The sequence below is a fragment of the Scyliorhinus canicula genome, chromosome 5 (genome assembly GCF_902713615.1).
Source record: "Scyliorhinus canicula chromosome 5, sScyCan1.1, whole genome shotgun sequence".
Taxonomy (NCBI): Eukaryota; Metazoa; Chordata; class Chondrichthyes; order Carcharhiniformes; family Scyliorhinidae; genus Scyliorhinus; species Scyliorhinus canicula.
The window spans coordinates 89965956-89985626 of NC_052150.1; the positions used below are offsets into that span (position 1 = coordinate 89965956).

Genomic DNA, 19671 nt, shown 5'->3' on the forward strand with positions numbered 1-19671 from the left:
GGAAGGAAATCTGCTGTCCTTACCTGGCCTGGTCTACATGTGACTCTGGATCCTCAGCAATGTGATTGACTCTTAATGACCCCTCAAGGGCAATTAGAGATGGGCAATTATTGCTGGCCCAGCCGGCAATGCCCACATCCCATGAACGAAATTTAAAAAAACAGATCTTCTAGTTGTAACACATCATGCAAGCTCATGCAATTATATTATACGCTGTTTATTAAACTTAAACTGTCAAATAGGACGGCAGATGCTTAAGAATGTTTAAGGAGCGTGTTAGAGAATGAAACATGAATTTGGAATTTCTGTGGAATACTCTTTGAAAATGAGCAATTTGTTAATCTAGTGTGTAAAAATAGTATTCATAGGCTTTCTATAAATAATGCTCACACATCAAAGATGTACTCACTTACATTCTAATGATTTTAATTATTAGCCTCACATTGTGTCATGTGTTTAATTTATGAAGGTTTATACATCATAAAAGCAGGCGTGAGATCACATAGGAGAGTGATGATTGGATGTATGTGAAATCTTACAGCTTTGGAAATGTCATTGCAGTTGCTGAAACAGCAGAAACACTGCTGTGGAAAGGGGTGCAGTCAATGAACTGGAATAAGTAAGGCGATCAATAATCAAGTGATTTGTGCAGAGGATGGCAGTGTATTTTTGTGGGTTGCTGTGTACACCATAAAATAGAAGTTGACGGAATGGACAGCAGTGTCACCCTGCAAGGTAAACCAGAAGAGTTATAGCTTCACACAGCTCATTTAGATTTACTTCTTGTATAATGTATAGAGTGAGCATGCTGGCATTAGTTATTACTTCATTAGGTGCTAGTGAACAGAAAATGATGTACTCGAACTTGAGCTACCTTAAGCTAATGATAACGCAGCCTCTCATCCAGAAAAGCTCCCGGGAAGGTCAGTCATTCAGCGAGATTCTGTTTACATTTTGGCTTAGTGTCTATTGATTTGTGCTCATGCTGTGGGTTTTCATTGTGTTCACAGCATGTTTGCTTTATTTCCTGATGTTTTTTGTTGTGATTGAATTATGCCTCACAGGACTGCCTTATACAGTTGTTGAAGATAATGTATAAAGGACTGACTTTAAAGTAGTTTCTGTTTCATTTAATTCTTTGCTTTCAGCTAAAAATTATATCAGCAAAGCTGCAAATATATAAGAAGTTGGCATATTGCTGCATGGCAGGTACAGTAATTCTTCCCGACATGGAAGGATGACTTCTGCTGATTGTTATTGTTTTGTCAGTATCCTAAATGAATGTATCACTTAGAATTAGAGTTGTGTTCTGGATGCAGTTTGTCAAGTGTATTGTCACCGATTAGATTCTAAATGGCAAGAGCTTTGGCACTCACAGCCCCAGGAATGTGAAGCATAAAAGCAGTATTTTAGCATGACAGTCCGACGCATTACTTGTGTCTAGCATTTATCTTTAATTGAACCTGCACAGATACTTCTGTCATTAAGTAGCAATGGCTGTCAGCATGGTACACGTCTGCCAGAAATTGGTGTATGGAAAGCATGTTACTGCTGGGAGATAGCAATTTCATTGATCTGATCTGATAATAAAAGTACAGAAAGCTATTGCTTCACTGAGTAGAAGGAAGTTCATAAAATGGTAACAATGATTATTTGATTAGTAACATGTGAGAAATAAAGGGTGAATAATAGGTGGTGAAAATGTGCTTTTATGGCATCTGCGTTGACATATTATTAGGCGTGGTGATGTTGAGTCACGTTTGGATGCTGGAGGTGGGCAGGTCTAGAAACCAGGAGCCTATCCACCTTATTTAAATTGGCTTGGTCGGCTGGTTAAAGTGGCAATACTCTTGAATAATATGAGCTGGGAGCAATTAACCTTTTGGCAAAAATCAAGCGTCAGATCAAACCCAAGATGAGGTGCAATGCCTTTTCTTGCCACCTTGGACTAGTATGTCTCTCTTATGGAGACCATGAATTGGATTCAATTAGAATTTGAATTGGTTTCTGGAGCAAGCAATGAGAAGGATTAAGGGGTTACCCAGGCCACTCTGTGCATTGGCTTTGTAACTTTAAGAATGGAGTTTATTAAAAAAATGATGTTTCGATTGTGAATTATGCCTGGAACCTCGTTTTTTGCAAGGAATGATTGTGAGGGCAGGTGAAAAGTCATCAATTGGGCCCTTGGTTTGTCCTCAGCACTCCAGGCTGTTTGGAGTGCTGTTGTCATTTGCTATTGGAAGCTGTGTTTTGACAGGGGCTCTTGGCTGTTATAAGGCGACAATGACCTGCAGAAAGTCCAACTAGTGCCACACCTGCACCTCAGTCTGTTTAGTTGTAAGAACGGGGGGGGGGGGGGGGGGGGGGGTAGAGGGAGACACATTCCCTAGTGAGGAGGGGAGAAGGACAACATTGAGATGGAGAGGGAAAAGGCCAGATGGTCAGAGGGAGGATGCACTGGTGGTGCATGGGGGTAATGGACCTGTGCTGGAGCTAGTAGCTGATGAAGGAAGCATGCTGTAACGATGCTGCAACAGGGCAGCATGGTATCACAGTGGTTAGCACTGTGGCTTCACAGTGCCAAGGAGCATGTTCGATTCCTGGCTGGGTCACTGTCTGTGTGGAGTTTGCATGTTCTTCCTGTGTCTGCGTGGGTTTCCTCCAGGTTTCCTCCCACAAGTCCCGAAAGACGTGCTGTTAGGTAATTTGGACAAAGCACCCGGCTTTGGCAGAGGAACAAGGCCTTTGTTCGGATCTGGAGTGGCTGGGTCTGGAGAAGTAACTTAAGTTCTGCTGGGCTCATCCATTTTGATAGCGGTCGTTGATCTTGAACTTGCTTCTGGTCATGGTGCTGCAGTTGGCTTCAGGTATAGGACAGGCTGAAGAGTGCCGGTGTGCCAGGGCCAGAAGAGATTGAACAGATGGCAGTCTCTCTTTATCCTTGGGGGTTTCATGCTCTTTTGGGCGATCCTTAGGTTTGGACCCAATATTTTGGCAGAATTCGATCACTGCCTTCGATCTGAGCCAATAAAGGGGCGGGTGCCTTGGTGGCTGAGCGTGGTCCTAAGCGGTCTTTTGCTTGCTGTTTATGCTTCCTGAGTAAAGGGAATGGCACTGATGTGTCTGGAATTGTATCGGATACCTGAGTATCAGTCCTTTGTCTTCGGGAAATGGGTCATTAGAATGCAAATCGGCTAGAGGTTTTCGATACTGTCTGGTTCTCTGTCAGCAAATATACATTCAGGCTCTGAGTTTGCCTGAATCTTGTATTGGCCATATTTCCCTTGAGTCTTTGCAAATGTCTATGTTTCTTTGTAAGTGGCCATCTCAGTTGGCTACACTAGCAGCCACAAAGAAGAGTTCAGCCCATTGAACACCTGGCCCCCATCTGTGATTCTGTTGATATTTCTGTGACATTGCCGACAAGACTGATTAACTCTGCATGCCAATCTCATCTTGTTAAGTCAGCACCACTGGAAAAATGAACTCCACCACATTGATTTTCAGCCCGCCAACCTCCGTGAAGGAATGTCTCATTGAATGTTGATTTTGGACTCTGGAAATCAAGTAAACCAATATTTATTTTCTCTGTGGCCTCTGTACTGTAAAACTTTATTTTTTCTATCCCACCCTTTCCTGTCTGAGTACAGAGATGATATTGTAAACCCTCCTTCCCTCATTTTGAGTGTCTGTAAATAAATTAACCCTTTGAGTTCATCCTATCTCAAGTTTGTTGTGAGATATTTAATAGAAGCTTAGATCAGCAGAAGGTACAGAAGTCTGAAGACCCACACATCCAGACATAGGAACAGCTTCTTCCCCACAGCTACAAGACTCCTCAACGATTCCCCCTCAGACTGATCTGTTCCCTGTAAGGACACTATTCACGACGCCCTATGCTGCTCTTGCTCATGTATTTGCTTTGTTTGGCCCCTTATTCTGCATTGTGACCAATCACTGTTTGTCGATGTACCATTTGTCAATGTTCTCTGTTGATTATTCTTTTGTCTACTATGTATACGTTCCCTTGGCCGCAGAAAAATACTTTTCACTGTACCTCAGTACATGTGACAATAAATCAAATCAATCTATCAATAAAATCAATCTGTCAATCACATAAAAAATGGGGGATTGGGGAAATTATAGAATTATAAATTTACAGTGCCGAAGGAAGCCATTCAGCCCATCGAGTTTGCACCATCCCTTACAAAGGGCATCCTACTGAAGCCCACGTTTCTACCCTATCCCCGTAACCCAGTAACCCACACTTAACATTTTTTTGGACACTAAGGGCAATTTAGCATGGCCAATCCACCTAACCCGCGCATCTTTGGACTGTGGGAGGAAACCAGAGCAACCGGAGGAAACCCACGCAGACACGGGGAGAACGTGTAGACTCCACACAGACAGTGACCCAAGCTGGGAATCGAACCTGGGACCCTGGAGCTGTGAAGCAACTGTGCTAACCACCGTGCCGCTGTGCCCATGCATTCCCATTTATAAAGAGGGAAACAAATGAAAAGACATTTAGATGGGTAGTGAGAGGAGAAATTAGTGCTCTTTAAATTAAACCTCTCCTGTCTACAACAGAAATTGGGGACTCGTCTGTGATCACCCGTTTGAATTTGATATGAGTTTAAGTTTAAGACACAAATTAAATTTGATGTAAAGAGTCATTGGAAGCCAAAAGGAAAATGTCGATGATGCAAATGAGTTTTAAGACACAGCAACTTACCATAGCAAATAATTTTCCCCTAATACTAAGAAAAGAGTGAATTGGCACCTCTTCACACTGTGTAACTGAAAGCTGTAGTTAGAGAGGTACAGCTGAAATTGCCCAGTAAGGTGAAGAGAAGAGAACCGATCCAGTTGTTGGTAGAATATCTCAGATGCCAGAGAGTGTGGATAGATGAGGAGCTCAACCATAACTCTGAACTCCATCCCCTAGCCAAATTTGAGCTGGAAAATTCCAGGAGCTGGAAAGAGTGGGTGAAAGAGTGAGACTGTGAGAGAGCAAGGTAGCAAAAGAGGGAAAGAGAGGCTCAGGCGAGAGAACAGGAAAGGGAAATTAAATTCCAACATGAAAATTGGAAATGGAGTTAGCTGCTCAAAGGGAGAGAGAGAGAGAGAGAGAGAGAGAGGTCAGACAGCTAGAAGCTGTAAGGGAAAATCTCTCCCTACTCAGTAGCAAATCCTATCTCCCTACCTCGCAACCATTTTCCGAAGCCCTCAAGTATGTGAGATTCATTCCCAAATTGGAGTCAGCTTTTGCCACTCTTGAGAAAGTAGTAGGAGAGCTAAAACAGCCATTGGAGATCTGGACATTTTAAATTTAGGGACTGCTGTTCGGGAGAGCCCAAGAAGTTGACACCATGCTGCCTCCTGATGTGTCAAAGAACTGTGAGCGAACCAAGGCTGCCATCCCATGGGTCTACGAGTTAGTCTCAGAGGCATATCAGCAACAATTCCGGAACATTCATAAGAAATCCACACAAACCTACATCGAGTTCGAAAGCCTTGAAAGCAAATCGTGTTTGACCAATGAGTAATGCCCTTAAGACTCCCACACACATATGAGGGATTGCATGAGTTTATATTGTTAGAGGAATTTTAAATCTGATTACCTTCCAACCTGCAGGTGCACTAAAGGAGCAGAGAATCCTGACAGCCAGTGATGCAGCAGTCACCGCAGACAATCCAAAATCTCACTCATGGGCCTGGAAACTCAGGCAGACCTTTCCCAAACCATTCCCATAACCATTGGAAAGATAAGCAGGGCAACATAGACAGGAAAAGCCCCCCATCCAGAAAAGAAAACACAAAGGAGGGTGCGAGGAGTCCGCCTGAAACCTGGCAGGAGACTACCTGCAGACATGTGTGTTGCCATGGTAATAAAATATGTCATACCATATTTGAGTGCTGGAAGTTGTGAGGAAAACCTGTAGAGCATATGAAATGAAATGAAAATCGCTTATTGTCACAAGTAGGCTTCAAATGAAGTTACTGTGAAAAGCCCCTAGTTACCACATTCCAGCGCCTGTTCGGGGAGGCTGGTACGGGAATTGAACTGTTCTGCTGGCCTGCCTTGGTCTGCTTTCAAAGCCAGCTCGGGCCCCACATGTGTAGTCCTCTGAAGGGTGCCCCAGTGGGTAGTGCAGCAGAGTAGGCAGAGACGCAGACTGAATAAACTTGCCCATTGGAGGGCATGGCACCATGTATGTCCAAGCCGGACAAACTCCCAGAGAGCTTCTGGAGTTTAGTCCTTTCAGAAACAATGTCCCCCTACCTATACAAAATATGGGCTAATCTGTACTGCTCTGTGACACAGGGGCCACAAAGTTCTTAATGTTGGAGGGGAATGTGAATGTACCTCACCCACCCCTATCCGAGTCCACCCTGAAGTTCGAAGCCCTGATTAATGGAGTGGCAGGAGAATAGTGTTTTCAACCCTGCTTCGGGTCCACCAAGAGTGTAATCTTGTTGACAGGGGCCCTGCCACGGTAGGAATTATCCCTGAACTACCAGTAGCAGGAATCGACTTCAGAAACAATTTAGCTGGCAGCAAAGTATTCGCCAGCAAAAGAAAATAGGCCAATGTCAGGCAGCAGAAATCTGCAGGTGTGTAGAAGGCTGGAGAATGTTTAGAGGCCCAAACATGTGAAAATAAATCCCATAATCATTGACCTAAAGCTGCATCAATGTAACACAGACAAAGCCAGGCCAGTAGAGTTAAAAGAAGCCCAAGAAAGGACAACAGAACGTTAAACAGACAGATGGAATATCCCAATTGTATAATTGTGTTAAGGGGCAATTGTAAGCAGTCCTTTTATGGGTGTGAATTTTAAAGTTTAAATTTGTATTTATGCTAAAGGTTTTGTTTCAGAAATACCAAAGCCCAATTTTTACACGCAATCACTCCTGGAGCAAGTCATTCTTTCAGTACAGTCTTAAAATTAACTAAAATATTTGGGTTTTGGTCCAGTATCCTAGCCACTGTTGGGGTCTGCTCTGGGATCATAATAGGAGTTCCCAGACAGGCAAGCAGATATAGAGTGAATTGCCTCACCTTGGTTAAAAGCCATGAGGGGATTTAGCTGGAGTGCAACTCCACACGAGGGCAGAAATGTTCTTGGAGTCCTTTAACAATTGAGGAGAGCGGCAACTTCCAATCCAAAGACACTGGCTAAGCAGCATTATGGCGAATTTAAATGTCACCAGATATTTTCCCAAACCGACTCACAAAAATGCGACTGATACCTCGCTAAATTGAAAAGCCACATGGAGGTGCAGCGAGAACTGACCATCCACCAGAGGATAGGAGTGTTCCAAAGGACATGGAGCATACTACTCAACTGACCAGAGTGATGCCAACCAAATACTCCCAATCTTGATACAGAATCATGAGGCAACCCGACAGAGCTGCCTACTGAATAGCAACCTGACAGACTGCCTAGTGAACATTACCAGCCCACCAGGCGACAGCATGGCATTGGATGCAGGAGAGACTCCTTCCCAGAAGGCAGTCTTCCTGTCATTCTGGCCCCAAACTTTCAGGAGAAAGACGGCGCCAACCCTGAGCATCTCGCAACAGTAACTAGAACATTCTAATTGTGCTTGTGTAATGGAGGAAATAATGGAGGCTCTATCATTTTCCTATTGCATCTATTATTGTTTGAAAAGGGAGGAAGGGATTGACCTAATTGTAAAGTAGTCGTGTCGGCCCTGATACTGAGCAAATTATTGGGATATGTTCTGAGGGTCAGGAGAACACAATTGTCAGACATGGTTCAGTTGGTACGACTCTCCTCTAAATCGGAGCCGCTGAAGGATTATGGTTCAAATCCCACTACAGGACGTGAGCACAATAATTAAGTCTGATAGTCCAGTGTGGTGCACCGGCTGTGCTGCAGTGTCAGAGAAGCTCCCTTTCAGAGGAGATCTTAAACCAAGACCATGCCATCCCTCTTAGGTTAAAGTTAAAGATCGAATGGTGCTATTTTCAGACATAGTTGAGGAGATATCCTGGCCAATATGCATCCCTCAATCAACATCATTAAAGCTAATTACTTGCTTATTCTCACATTGCTGTTAATGGGAGCTTGCTGTGCATTTATGGGCTGCCATGTTTCCTACATTATAACAGTGACTACACTTCATAACTACTCCATTTGCGCTAAAGCACTTTCGGATGTCCTGCAGTCATGAAAGGCGCTATATACATGTAAATCTTTCCCTTTTTCTCCTTTCATTTAGAAAGGCACAGAATTCTCAAGGGTTGTCAGCGTGGATTTGTCAAGAATTGTCTGACAAGCTTCACTGATTTTTTTTTGCAGTTAACAAGGCAGAGTGATGAGAGTAGCATTTGATGTAGTCAATATGAATTTTAGCAAGGCTTTTGACAAGACAGTCTGGTCAGAAAACAAAGCCCAGGTGATCTAAGAGAGAGTGTAAGTTTAATCCACTGTTTTGCACAGCCATTATGGCAGCAGTCTGTGCTTGCATGGCAAAAAGCATGGAACACATAGGGCTGGATCCTCCGTTATTGGGACTATGTCCCACGCCGGTGTCAAAACTGTGGAGTTTTATGCCTGCAGGGGACTTGTGCTTTGTAGGTTTTGTGGAGTCAGAAGGTGAGCTACTGGGCACGATTCTACCACCGAGTCATGCCAGTACGGAGATGGGTACAACACATGAATCACGGGCGAGGTTTTGCGCAATCTGAATCACGTCCTCGCTGGGTGCGATCCATGTAACGATATTTAATGACTCACTTTAATATGCATGGCCATCTTGCCACCGCATTCACCCAGCGCCCAGTGGTGAGCAGCGGCACCGGCGAGACCTCAACCAGGCAGCGATTAGTACTGGTCTCCACAAGTAGAGACCTGTCGAAATGGACATCTGAACGTCTTGGAGGCCATTGGATCTCCTCAGGTTGGTCAGGGACAGGGCAGGGCAGTACCCTGGCAGGCCCCATGCCACCCAAGCAGTGCCAACCAAGAAACCTGGCAATAGAACATAGAACAGTACACCACCTTCGGCCCTTGATGTTGTGCCGAGCATTGTCTGAAACCAAGATCAAGCTATCACACTCCCTGTCATTCTGGTGTGCTCCATGTGCCTATCCAATAACCGCTTGAAAGTTCCTAAAGTGTCCGACTCCACTATCACAGCAGGCAGTCCATTCCACACCCTAACCACTCTCTGAGTAAAGAACCTACCTCAACATCCCTCCTATATCTCCCACCCTGAACCTTATAGTTATGCCATTGACCCCTACATCCACCCGAGGAAATAGTTTCTGAACGTCCACTCTATCTATCTCCCTCATCATCTTATAAACCTCTATAAAGTTGCCTCTCATCCTCCTCCGCTCCAAAGAGAAAAGCCCTAGCTCCCTCAACCTTTCCCCATAAGACCTATCCTGCAAACCAGGCAGCATCCTGGTAAATCTCCTTTGCACACTTTCCAATGCTTCCACATCCTTCCTATAGTGAGGTGACCAGAACTGCAGACAATACTCCAAATGTCGTCTCACCAGGGTCATGTACAGTTGCAGCATAACCCCGCGGCTCTTAAACTCAAGCCCCCTGTTAATAAACGCTAACACACTATAGGCCTTCTTCACGGCTCTATCCACTTGAGTAGCAACTTTCAGAGATCTGTGGACATGAACCCCAAGATCTCTTTGTTCCTCCACATTCCTCAGAACCCTGCAATTGACCCTGTAATCCGCATTAAATTTTTTTCTACCAAAATGAATCACCTCGCACTTATCAGGGTTAAACTGCATCTGCCATTTTTCGGCCCAGCTCTGCATCCTATCAATATCTCTTTGCAGCCTCAACAGCCCTCCACCTCATCCACTACTCCACTAATCTTGGTGTCATCAGCAAATTTACTGACCCACCCTACAGCCCCCTCCTCCAAGTCATTGATAAAAATCACGAATAGCAGAGGACCCAGCATTGATCCCTGTGGTACACTGCTGGTAACTGGTCTCCAGTCTGAAAATTTTCTATCCACCACCACCCTCTGCCTTCTATGTGATAGCCAGTTACTTATCCAATTGTCCAAATTTCCCTCTATCCCACACCTCCTTACTTTCTTCATGAGCCGACCATGGGGAACCTTATCAAACGCCTCACTAAAATCCATGTATATGTTGGTCTTACTTCGGCGGTCGGTACGTTAATGGAAAAACTCCTGAAGGACAGGATTTATGATCATTTGGAAAGATGCAGCTTAATCCGAGATAGTCAACACGGATTCGTGAAGGGTAAGTCTTGCCTCACAAATTTGATTGAATTCTTTGATGCCCGGTCCAACAAGAGCAGGATGATTTTGGATCCGAGATGGATGCAGAACAGTCCATGCTGGTGGACGGTGGCGTTTCTGGAACAAAGGTCCCAGCAGTCCACCAAGAAACGGCGATCAGCTAATCAATATACTCCACCCGACTCAGAACTGGCACAGACAGAAACGCAGCTGCGGGTGAAGCGGCGCAGAAGGCCTCCACCGTTGGCGCCTGAAGGGGACATTCAGATTGGGGTGGGTGCGAGGTCATAACTCCCATGAGGACCATCATTGATCTCCCCTTGGGAAACATGGAATACGAGCTTCCCAGGTAGCTGGCAGAGGCCAACCACCTGGGGCTCATTATGAGCTAACATAAAAGCAGGCCCAAAACAGGGCCTGGTGTGGTGAGCCCTCCCAGCTAGGATTGAACTGCGAGTGATATGCTGCATTATGCAGAACTTTGTAAATAGTGTAAATAAATCTATGTCCGTTTACTGCCAGCCTTCTCTGAACCATTAAACATCCAAAATGGCAAAATTGACTTCCGGCCCAAAGACCACTCTATGCACCTAAATTGTCCTAATTCGATCCCTATGGAATTTTATGCTGAGTGCATTCTGAGAGACAAAAATTTAAACAACTGTAACCCAGACAAGTTTTGTCACATAACATCAAGCTGTTTACAAGTGCGTCTGTGGGCTGGCTGCTCTTCCTCTACTATCTAACCGACTGTAAGTTGATCATTGCATTGCTGGAACCAGCTAAACCTGAAAATGCCCATATTTCAGCATTCAGATAATTAGTGGGTTGTGGGCAAGAGCTGGACAGACTTACAACCTGATGTTGGGCGATGGCCTGATACTGGGAGGGGATTTGCAGACTTAATTTAAAGGAAGAATCACTGGCTGCAAAAATGTTGCACAGCTCAAGGCTTGTCTGATGGTAGTCTGAGGAGAGGTAGGGTAGCCAGCTTTGATGAGCAAGATCCAGAAACTTTACTGAAGTAACTAAGTGCAAGTCAGGAGATAACTCCCCTTTTCCGAATAGGCATTGGACAATTGTGATGGTAGAGCCATGGTTTTGGCACATGACTGATTCCATGAATGAAAACAGCACTAAAGCAGAGAGTCACTAAAATGCTCCAGAAATTCAATTAGTTGACCTTAAGGAACAAGGTGATCCACCACATCTTTACTTATTTATACACTACACTGACTGTCACCAACAAGAGTGTCCACATGAGGTGGCTGATTTTCCAGTCAAGCACCCTGTGTCATAATATACATCCAGGTATATGATGGTGCACAGACAGGCATTGATTGACACACAGGATGACCAGTGAACACACAGAACACAGCAGATAATCACCAGACAGGACATGCCCACTATAAAGCCAGGGGGCACTAGTTTTCCCGTTCTCTCGGGATCCAGCCTCTGAGACAGTCAGAGCTCATGAGCAGCAACTAGAACATACACCATGTGGTAGTAAGATAGTCTGGCCAGGTTAGCCTCAGGTCTCCAGTCAAGTCAGCATGGTGTCAACCCATAGTTAAAGTATGTATGATAGTTAAGAGTTCAATAAAATCGAGTTATATTTCTTCAAGTGTTGGAAGCCTGAAAATTAAAAACGAAATGAAAATCGCTTATTGTCACGAGTAGGCTTCAATGAAGTTACTGTGAAAAGCCCCTAGTCGCCACATTCCGGCGCCTGTCCAGGGAGGCTGGTATGGGAATCGAACCGTGCTGCTGGCCTGCTTGGTCTGCTTTAAAAGCCAGCGATTTAGCCCAGTGAGCTAAACCAGCCTCTCACTACTGCAGTAAACGCAGTCCTCGCAGACCCAGCTTACCCAACACATCACCCTGCTCACCTAGAAGTTGCTAATTCCAATGTGGCAGTCACTGCACTTCCAACAGAGGCCAGGCATTGGAACTGAAATTTGACTCCACCCCCCACCCACCACACACACATCCATCTACCCATGTTGATAATATGCCAAAGAACAAGGCATTTCAGTGTTGCGTTCCAGCTCCCCCAACCATATGTTTTGGGTTCATATAGACTGCACAATTGTTGGACCTAATTCTCCTGTTAAACTACATGCATGTGGAAGGTATTGGGCAGGCATTGCTACATTAAGCTGCACTGAGAAAATCGCTAAGCGAAAACAACTTGAAAGGGACAATTAATTGGGCTATGAGAGGTACAATCCAAGAACACAGAGAGCACAAGCAGGGTGTTCTGAAATGTTGATGGCATACACACCATTTCTTGCCTGACTCTTTTATCTAGTTCCTAAATTGGGTTCAGTGTTAGCCAGGTGCTTGCCAGGAATATCTAATTCAAATCAAGGATATCCCACTAGGTCTGTCCCAATAGTTTGGAGCCCAGTTTAGAACATTTAGCAGCGTCTATCAAGAATCCAGCTCTGATAGCAATGAGAGATAAAACGGAACTGTAAACAGTGTAGTGACATTCTTAGACACAATTAGATAGTAATATATAATGAGAGAATGTCACTGGTATTTTATATCAAATTGTTTGTGAACTGTGGATGCAAGCAGAAATCCAGAAAGGTCAAGAAGGACACAATCATCAGGAATAAACTAAAAATATAAGTTTGATGGAAGAAAAGCTAATCTGCAGATCATAAAAGAATCTAAAGCCAGCAGTCAGATTAAAGGAACCCAGTTACATATGAAGAAAATTAAACAGGAAGAGCATAACTGAAAGGGATTGATTCTCTGGCTCTGGATGCCAATACTCAGATAGTTAGGGGGCGAAGGATGGAATATTGGAGATTAGTCTTTACCATTTTCCGTGTTTTTGTTCAGAGAAACAGACATTGGGCGAAACTCTCCATTGCCTGCCACCGACGACGGGAGGTTGCAAATGGATGCAAGCAGATCTTAATAATGTGGGGCATCTTAGTAGCACAATGTGTAGCACTGTTGCTTCACAGCTCCAGGGTCCCAGGTTCGATTCCCACTTGGGTCACTGTCTGTGTGGAGTCTGCACGTTCTGCCTGTATCTGCGTGGGTTTCCTCCGGGTGCTTCGGTTTCCTCCCACAAGTCCTGAAAGATGTGCTGTTAGGTAATTTGAACATTTTGAATTCTCCCTGAGTGTACCCGAACAGGTGCCGGAATGTGTCGACTCGCGGCTTTTCACAGTAACTTCATTGCAGTGTTAACGTAAGCCTATTTGTGACAATAAAGATTATTATTATTAGAGGGCCGAGCACAATATTCTCTGGACCTGTGTGACTTTCTGGTCCTCTAGTGCAGATTACTATTGGTTTTTCCGAGCGGGCCCCTGATGTGGTGGACCTCATAGTGGGCCAAGAAGTAAACCCTAAAGGGAGTTGCCCTCAAACTCCATCTGAGGGCCACACTCCCCCTGCACAATGGCAGATCTGCCCACCCCACCAGACCCTCATGCCCCCTCCCAGTGACCTCCAAATAAAGAGACCCCTCAGACACCCCCTAAATAAAGAGACCCCCTCCCCAGACACCTCCTAAGTTATGGGACCCTACTCTCATATGGGGACCCCTGACAGACCCCGCAGAAAAGAGACCTCAGTCAGGAGACCCTCCAGAAAGGAAAACATGTCAGGAAGCCGCCCAGAAAAGAGACCAGTGTCTGGAAGCTAGAGAGCTGTCCAAATAGAGGCAGTGAAATAAATTACTGTTGTAACACCCATCTGGGCATAGACCTGCTGGCTCGGTTAGAGGAAGCATCACGTGCCAATTCCTGGAAAGAGAAAGTGACCTGTGTTTAAAACCCTCAGATTCTTGAGTGGCGAGCCTTTCATCATTTCCCTAACTGGGATGTGATTGAGAGCTTCCACACACACACGACTGTGAGCCTTGCTTCATTCATCTTTTTAATGGTTCAGTAACTCTGAAGTGCTGTAACCCCAATGTTTACAAACATCAACCACTTCAAAGAGAGTTAAGTACTGTCAATTTCCAGCAGGGCACTCAAAATCACTCAGGCATAAAGGAGGGTGGTGATTGGAATGCACTGAACTCTCTTTGAAGCCAAAAGAAATGGCACAATACCATTAAATAACAGTGTCTTTCTCAGTGCTGCAGGCACCAAGAAACACCCCGCTAAACGTACCCAAACCAGACTCTGTTTCTTCTCATTAAATCGTGCCCCTCATCTTGTTTTGTCACCTCATTGATGTCAGCTAGATTTAGTGACATTGACATTGCATTTAGCTTTACGTAGTTAAGCTGTTTGGAAATCTTTTCACCTGACTTCAAACATCAGTCTGGAAATAAAGAGTAGTAAGTCTGCCTACCAAACTGAAAGTCAATAGTACAACAGCCTTTCCATTGTGCTCTATACATGTAAGACTTTGATTGTGTCCCAGCATCATGCTAAGAAGCTTAACTACTTTGAGCTGCCTTTGGAAGCTTCTGAAGATTAGATATCAGAACAAAATACATTGAGCTGCTTACCTCAACGTCGACAGCATATTGAGGCAGTCACAACTGATTTTATGGAATCATAGAATTTACAGTGCATCGAGTCTGCACTGGCACTTGGGAAGAGTACCCGATGTAAGCTCACACCTCCACTCTATCCCTTTAATCCACCTCACCTTTTTGGACACTAAGGGCAATTTAGCATGGCCAATTCACCTAACCTGCACATCTTTGGACTGTGGGAGGAAATGGGAGCACCCGGAGGAAACCCACACAGACATGGGGAGAACGTGAAGACTTTCCCAGACAGTGACCTACCCGGGAATCAAACCCAGGTCCCCGGTGCAGTGAAGGGAACAGTGCTAACCACTGTGCTACCATGCCTCCCAAGTTGGGTTAGTTATGGGGATTAAAGGGGTAGGTCTGACATGAGTCTTCACTACTGTGGTTGCAGCCTCTGGGAAATAGATTTACTCGAGAGGTTAGCGTAATTCCGCCCTTTGACCGCCAGGCAGTGCTTCACCTATGAATTCCAGGTCGATGCGAGTCTGCTCTATGGCCACCAGATGACGCTAGGTCTGGGGTGTTCGGATCAGTGCAGTTCTCGTCACTGGTCACCAGATGGTGCTGTACACAGGATGCTCAGATCAGTGCACTTCTACCACCAGATGGAGTTTCACCTCCCTGTGAAAACAATACAGTTCTGATCCTGGAATTTAGCAGTTTTTTCTGGCCTGATGCCTGTGCAAGACTTTGGCAGCTTTATCTCAAATGCTGCCACTTTAAAGCTTCAATTCTTCACCTCTTCCCAGCCCCTGTCACACACAGTTTAAAGGTCACAGACCTTCAGGAAAACGACTTGCACGTTCACACTCAAGATTTCTTTCCCAATTCTGATGACTGTCGGTGCTCCTTTAAACAAGAAAGTTTTGACAGATTTGGTTCGAGTGCATCTTAAAATTGTCCAGCAGAGCGAGAGAGAGAGAGAGACTTCAGGGTCCTTACTTGCTGGCTGCTTAACAGAACTGAACAAAAGTTTGCACTCTCCAGAGGACCCACCTTTTTCCCTGAGAATTTCCGACTGGCTTCACCAGCCACAGACTATGATAGGGGAAGACTGAAAATCCTACATACACTGATTGGTTGCTTGTCAAACAAAATCACGGGTTCTACCACAAAACCTAAAGGGGATGTTTTTGGACCAGCCCATTAGAACGGGGCTTTCCCAGTGTCCAAAGACTGCGGTTTAAACAGAAATTCCAAAGGGTGCAGTAACTTTGCAGCAGCTATCCCAAAGAATGCAGACCAGAACAGGCAGCAGGACCGGCCTTAAAAGGAAACACAGGACATATAGACAATATCCTAAAAAAGTACACCCTAAAAGTTTTACTTAGGAGTTTTAATATCAACTTTGAGTCCAGGGAGAAGCTCACCAGAGATTGCTGCACTTCACACAAGCAAATTTAAAATGGTATGGCCTAATTCGGAAGCAAGTGCATTTCAGAGGCAGAGAGAAAACACAAGGAGAGGAAATCTCAATCCAGCAACTTGTTCAACAGTCAATTGTCTGCTGTATCCTGTCCTATTTACAGCATAATCTTCTGGGCACAGGCTGGTCTTAGCAGTCACCTACATTCCCACCAGAACCCCACCAGATATTGAACATGGTCATGTTTACCTCAAAGGATGAGCAAGGGAGATTAATTCGTAACTCATCTGTACTCAAAGAAGCAGCCTGAAAGAACAGTTGCTTTTACCTAGAGATACACAGTACGCAATGGGTGAAACTCTCCATTCAGGAGACTATTTTCGCCCGCCGGAGTTGAATTGCTAATGATTTGCTTTCTGACTTGGAGCGCCAGTCAGGAAGCGATTTCCAAACCTCAGCCATACAAATTTAAGCATGGTGAGGATTGTGAGGGATTCCCGAGGGAATCCCGCTATCAGGCAGCTATTTTCAACAGGTGGCCCGATAGTGAGGTCCCTCAGCGGGTTGATAGCTTCAAATTCCTATATGTGCACATCACCAACAATCTGTCCTGGTCCACCCACATCGATGCTACCACCAAGAAAGTGCAACAGCACCTACATGTCCTCAGAAAATTAAGAAAATTCAGCATGTTCACGTTGACTCTTACCAATCTTTACAGGTGCACTTTAGAAAACATCCGATCTGGCTGCATCACAACCTGGTATCGCAATTACTCGGCCCAAGACCGTAAGAAACTACAGAGAGTCATGAACACTGCTCAGTCCATCACGCAGACTGCCTCCCATCCATTGACTCTGTTTACACTTCCCGCTGCCTTGGGAAAGCGGGCAGCATAACCAAAGACCTCTCCCATCCTTGTTATTCTCTCTTCCAACCTCTTCCATCGGGAAGGAGATACAAAGGTCTGAGAACACGGACTACCAGATTCAAAAACAGCTTCTTCCCCGCTGTTACCAGACTCCTGAATGACCCTCTTATGGACTGATGTGATCTCTCCATGCATCTTCTCTACTGAGTACCACAGCACTCCGTATCCTTCAACCGATGTCCATGTCTATTTGTTTACATTGTGTATTTATCGTATGTTCTATGTTTTTCATGTATGGAGCGATCTGCCTGAACTGTACGCAGAACATTATGTTTTACTGTACCTCGGTGCACGTGACAATAAATCAAACCAAAGAGCAATTGGAGAAGTTGAGAGGTTTATGCGTACCGAACAAATGTTTTGCATACAGCTGAGAACAAGTGAAGGAAGTAAGAGCTTTGTTTTCAGTTTGAGAGTGACTCCTCATTCAACGACAGGAAAGCCTTCAGCTACAATCATCTTTGAACATCCTATTTGCACACATCTTCCTGAGCTACCCCATGATGCTAATGATCAAGATATATGTGACCACCATTGAGGAAAGGAGGATTGAATGATAGTGAATGTAGAGTGAAACATGAAATTCAGAGCTACGCCTCTAAAGCCAGGAGATAAAGTGCTTGTGAAATGTGATGGTCATGTTGGAAAGCAAGCAACCTCTAATGGCGTCCAACCATTTGTTGAGTTCAACACAAAAGGATCAATGATCATTGCCAAGTATGGTTCACAAATCATAATAAAAATGTGTGGTTCTTCAAAGCACTGAAAACTCCATTCGTAAGCATTGAATCTAATTCCAACATCTCAGATGAAGAATGAGTTAAATGAGATATCCTACTCGTGAGAGAAAATATCCACCATACATAACTGAGTATGTTATTAATTAGAACAGTACAGCACAGAACAGTCCCTTTGGCCCTCGATGTTGTGCCGAGCAATGATCACCCTACTCAAGCCCACGTATACCTATCCCAGTAACCCAACAACCCCCATTAACCTTATTTTTTAGGACACTAAGGGCAATTTAGCCTGGCCAATCCACCTAACCCGCACATCTTTGGACTGTGGGAGGAAACCGGAGCACCCGGAGGAAACCCACGCACACACGGGGAGGATGTGCAGACTCCGCACAGACAGTGACCCAGCCGGGAATCGAACCTGGGACCCTGGAGCTGTGAAGCATTTATGCTAACCACCATGCTACCGTGCTGCCCTAAGTGACTTATTTTCTTGAACAAATCTTTAATCGCATTGCATAAGGCTGAGTTCATTGTTAAATTGATACAAAGTTAGAATATTTAATGAATTGAATATTCAATTTATGCTTAAGTTGACCGTTCAGTCTTTGAGATGAATCACTGAAACATACTTTACTCCTCTTTCACTAAGAAGGGAAGGAATGTAGCGAATAATGTTTTGAAATTGCAAATTTCATTTATTTGATGCTACCATATTGATTTGCACCAGCAGAGGGAGTCTGATACTGTCTGCAGAAGCATTTTAGTAAAGTAAATTATTTTTGCTTATGCAATTGGCTGTTTTATGTTCCCAAAACCTCAAGCCTGAATTTATAGCACAAATCTTTATGAGCTACAGTATTATTGTGGTGCTTGGTTTGATTAATATCGCCTTATGTGCACAATAAATCTTGTTTTGTTAAAAAAAGTGAAATCTTCTGGCACAGTTCTGTCAGCTAAATGCTGGGTGTTCAAACTTCTTCTTTAAACATTAAGGGTCTCTTGAACAAAATTCTTTTGCTGACTTTTTGTAGCCCCCTCACAACTTGTTTTCTTACCTATCTTGTTATTGTCAGCAAATTTGGCTACAATTCAGTTGGTCCCAAGCATGGTAAACTGCACCAACTCTTGCATTAAACTCCCCAAGAATCCTTAGCTTGTCTGGCTTAGGAAAAGTAGCAATCAAGGGGTGAAGGTCATGGTAGAATGTTTCCTTGACCTTATTGGGGTTAATCATGGTAGAGCCTTACACCCTGATCAGGGTTGCTGCACTGTTGCCATGCAGGCAATGTTTCAGCACCTTCAGATGATCATTAACACATTAGGAAGGCAAGTCAATTTCCTGACGAGATGGTTCATAACAGCAAAACGTATGCCAGTTTTGCGCCATTGTTCTTTCCCATGACCACTCCAAATGAATGTGTAACTTGCACTGATTTCCTTGAGCTGACCTTGCTCAGGTGGATAGTTCTCGCTGAGGGTGGCGATCTGGATATTGTACCTAGCCATCCCTCTACCAACAAGGGCAGTTCTTCTCTTAGGTCGGTCAGCTATGTTGTCCATCATGCTTCACGCATTCCACGTGTCAATGGTCAGTGATGTCACCGTTGTTTTTTTTTTAGGTTAATTTACGGCCAAGTTGATGGGATCCTTATCAGCAGCTGCCTACTGGCCAGGGAGGTGAAGTAAGCAATGTTTGGGCACCTTTTCTAGTCCCTTCCTCATACTAGGGAGGTGAGCAGTGTGGGCCTGCAGACAGATGCTCAGTTGCTAAACTGAGTTCCGTTTCTGCTTCCTTCTAGTGAGAAACAACCCTACGACTTGAGCTGCCTCTGTTGAAGGT

At 44.6% G+C, this 19671-nt stretch overlaps 1 protein-coding gene across 2 annotated transcripts in view; it reads left to right on the forward strand.

The window, feature by feature from the left end:
* The first annotated feature begins 496 nt into the window (after positions 1–496).
* Positions 497–19671, forward strand: part of LOC119966118 (zinc finger protein 385D-like) — a 1141865-nt gene continuing 1122690 nt past the window's right edge. The window contains exon 1 of one of the 2 annotated variants that reach the window (XM_038797352.1): positions 497–735. In XM_038797352.1, coding sequence (XP_038653280.1) covers positions 711–735 — 25 coding nt within the window. In that variant the 5' untranslated portion in view covers positions 497–710. Of the gene's footprint in view, positions 736–790; positions 924–19671 lie in introns of those variants that run through there. The other variant, XM_038797351.1, reaches the window with a different exon arrangement.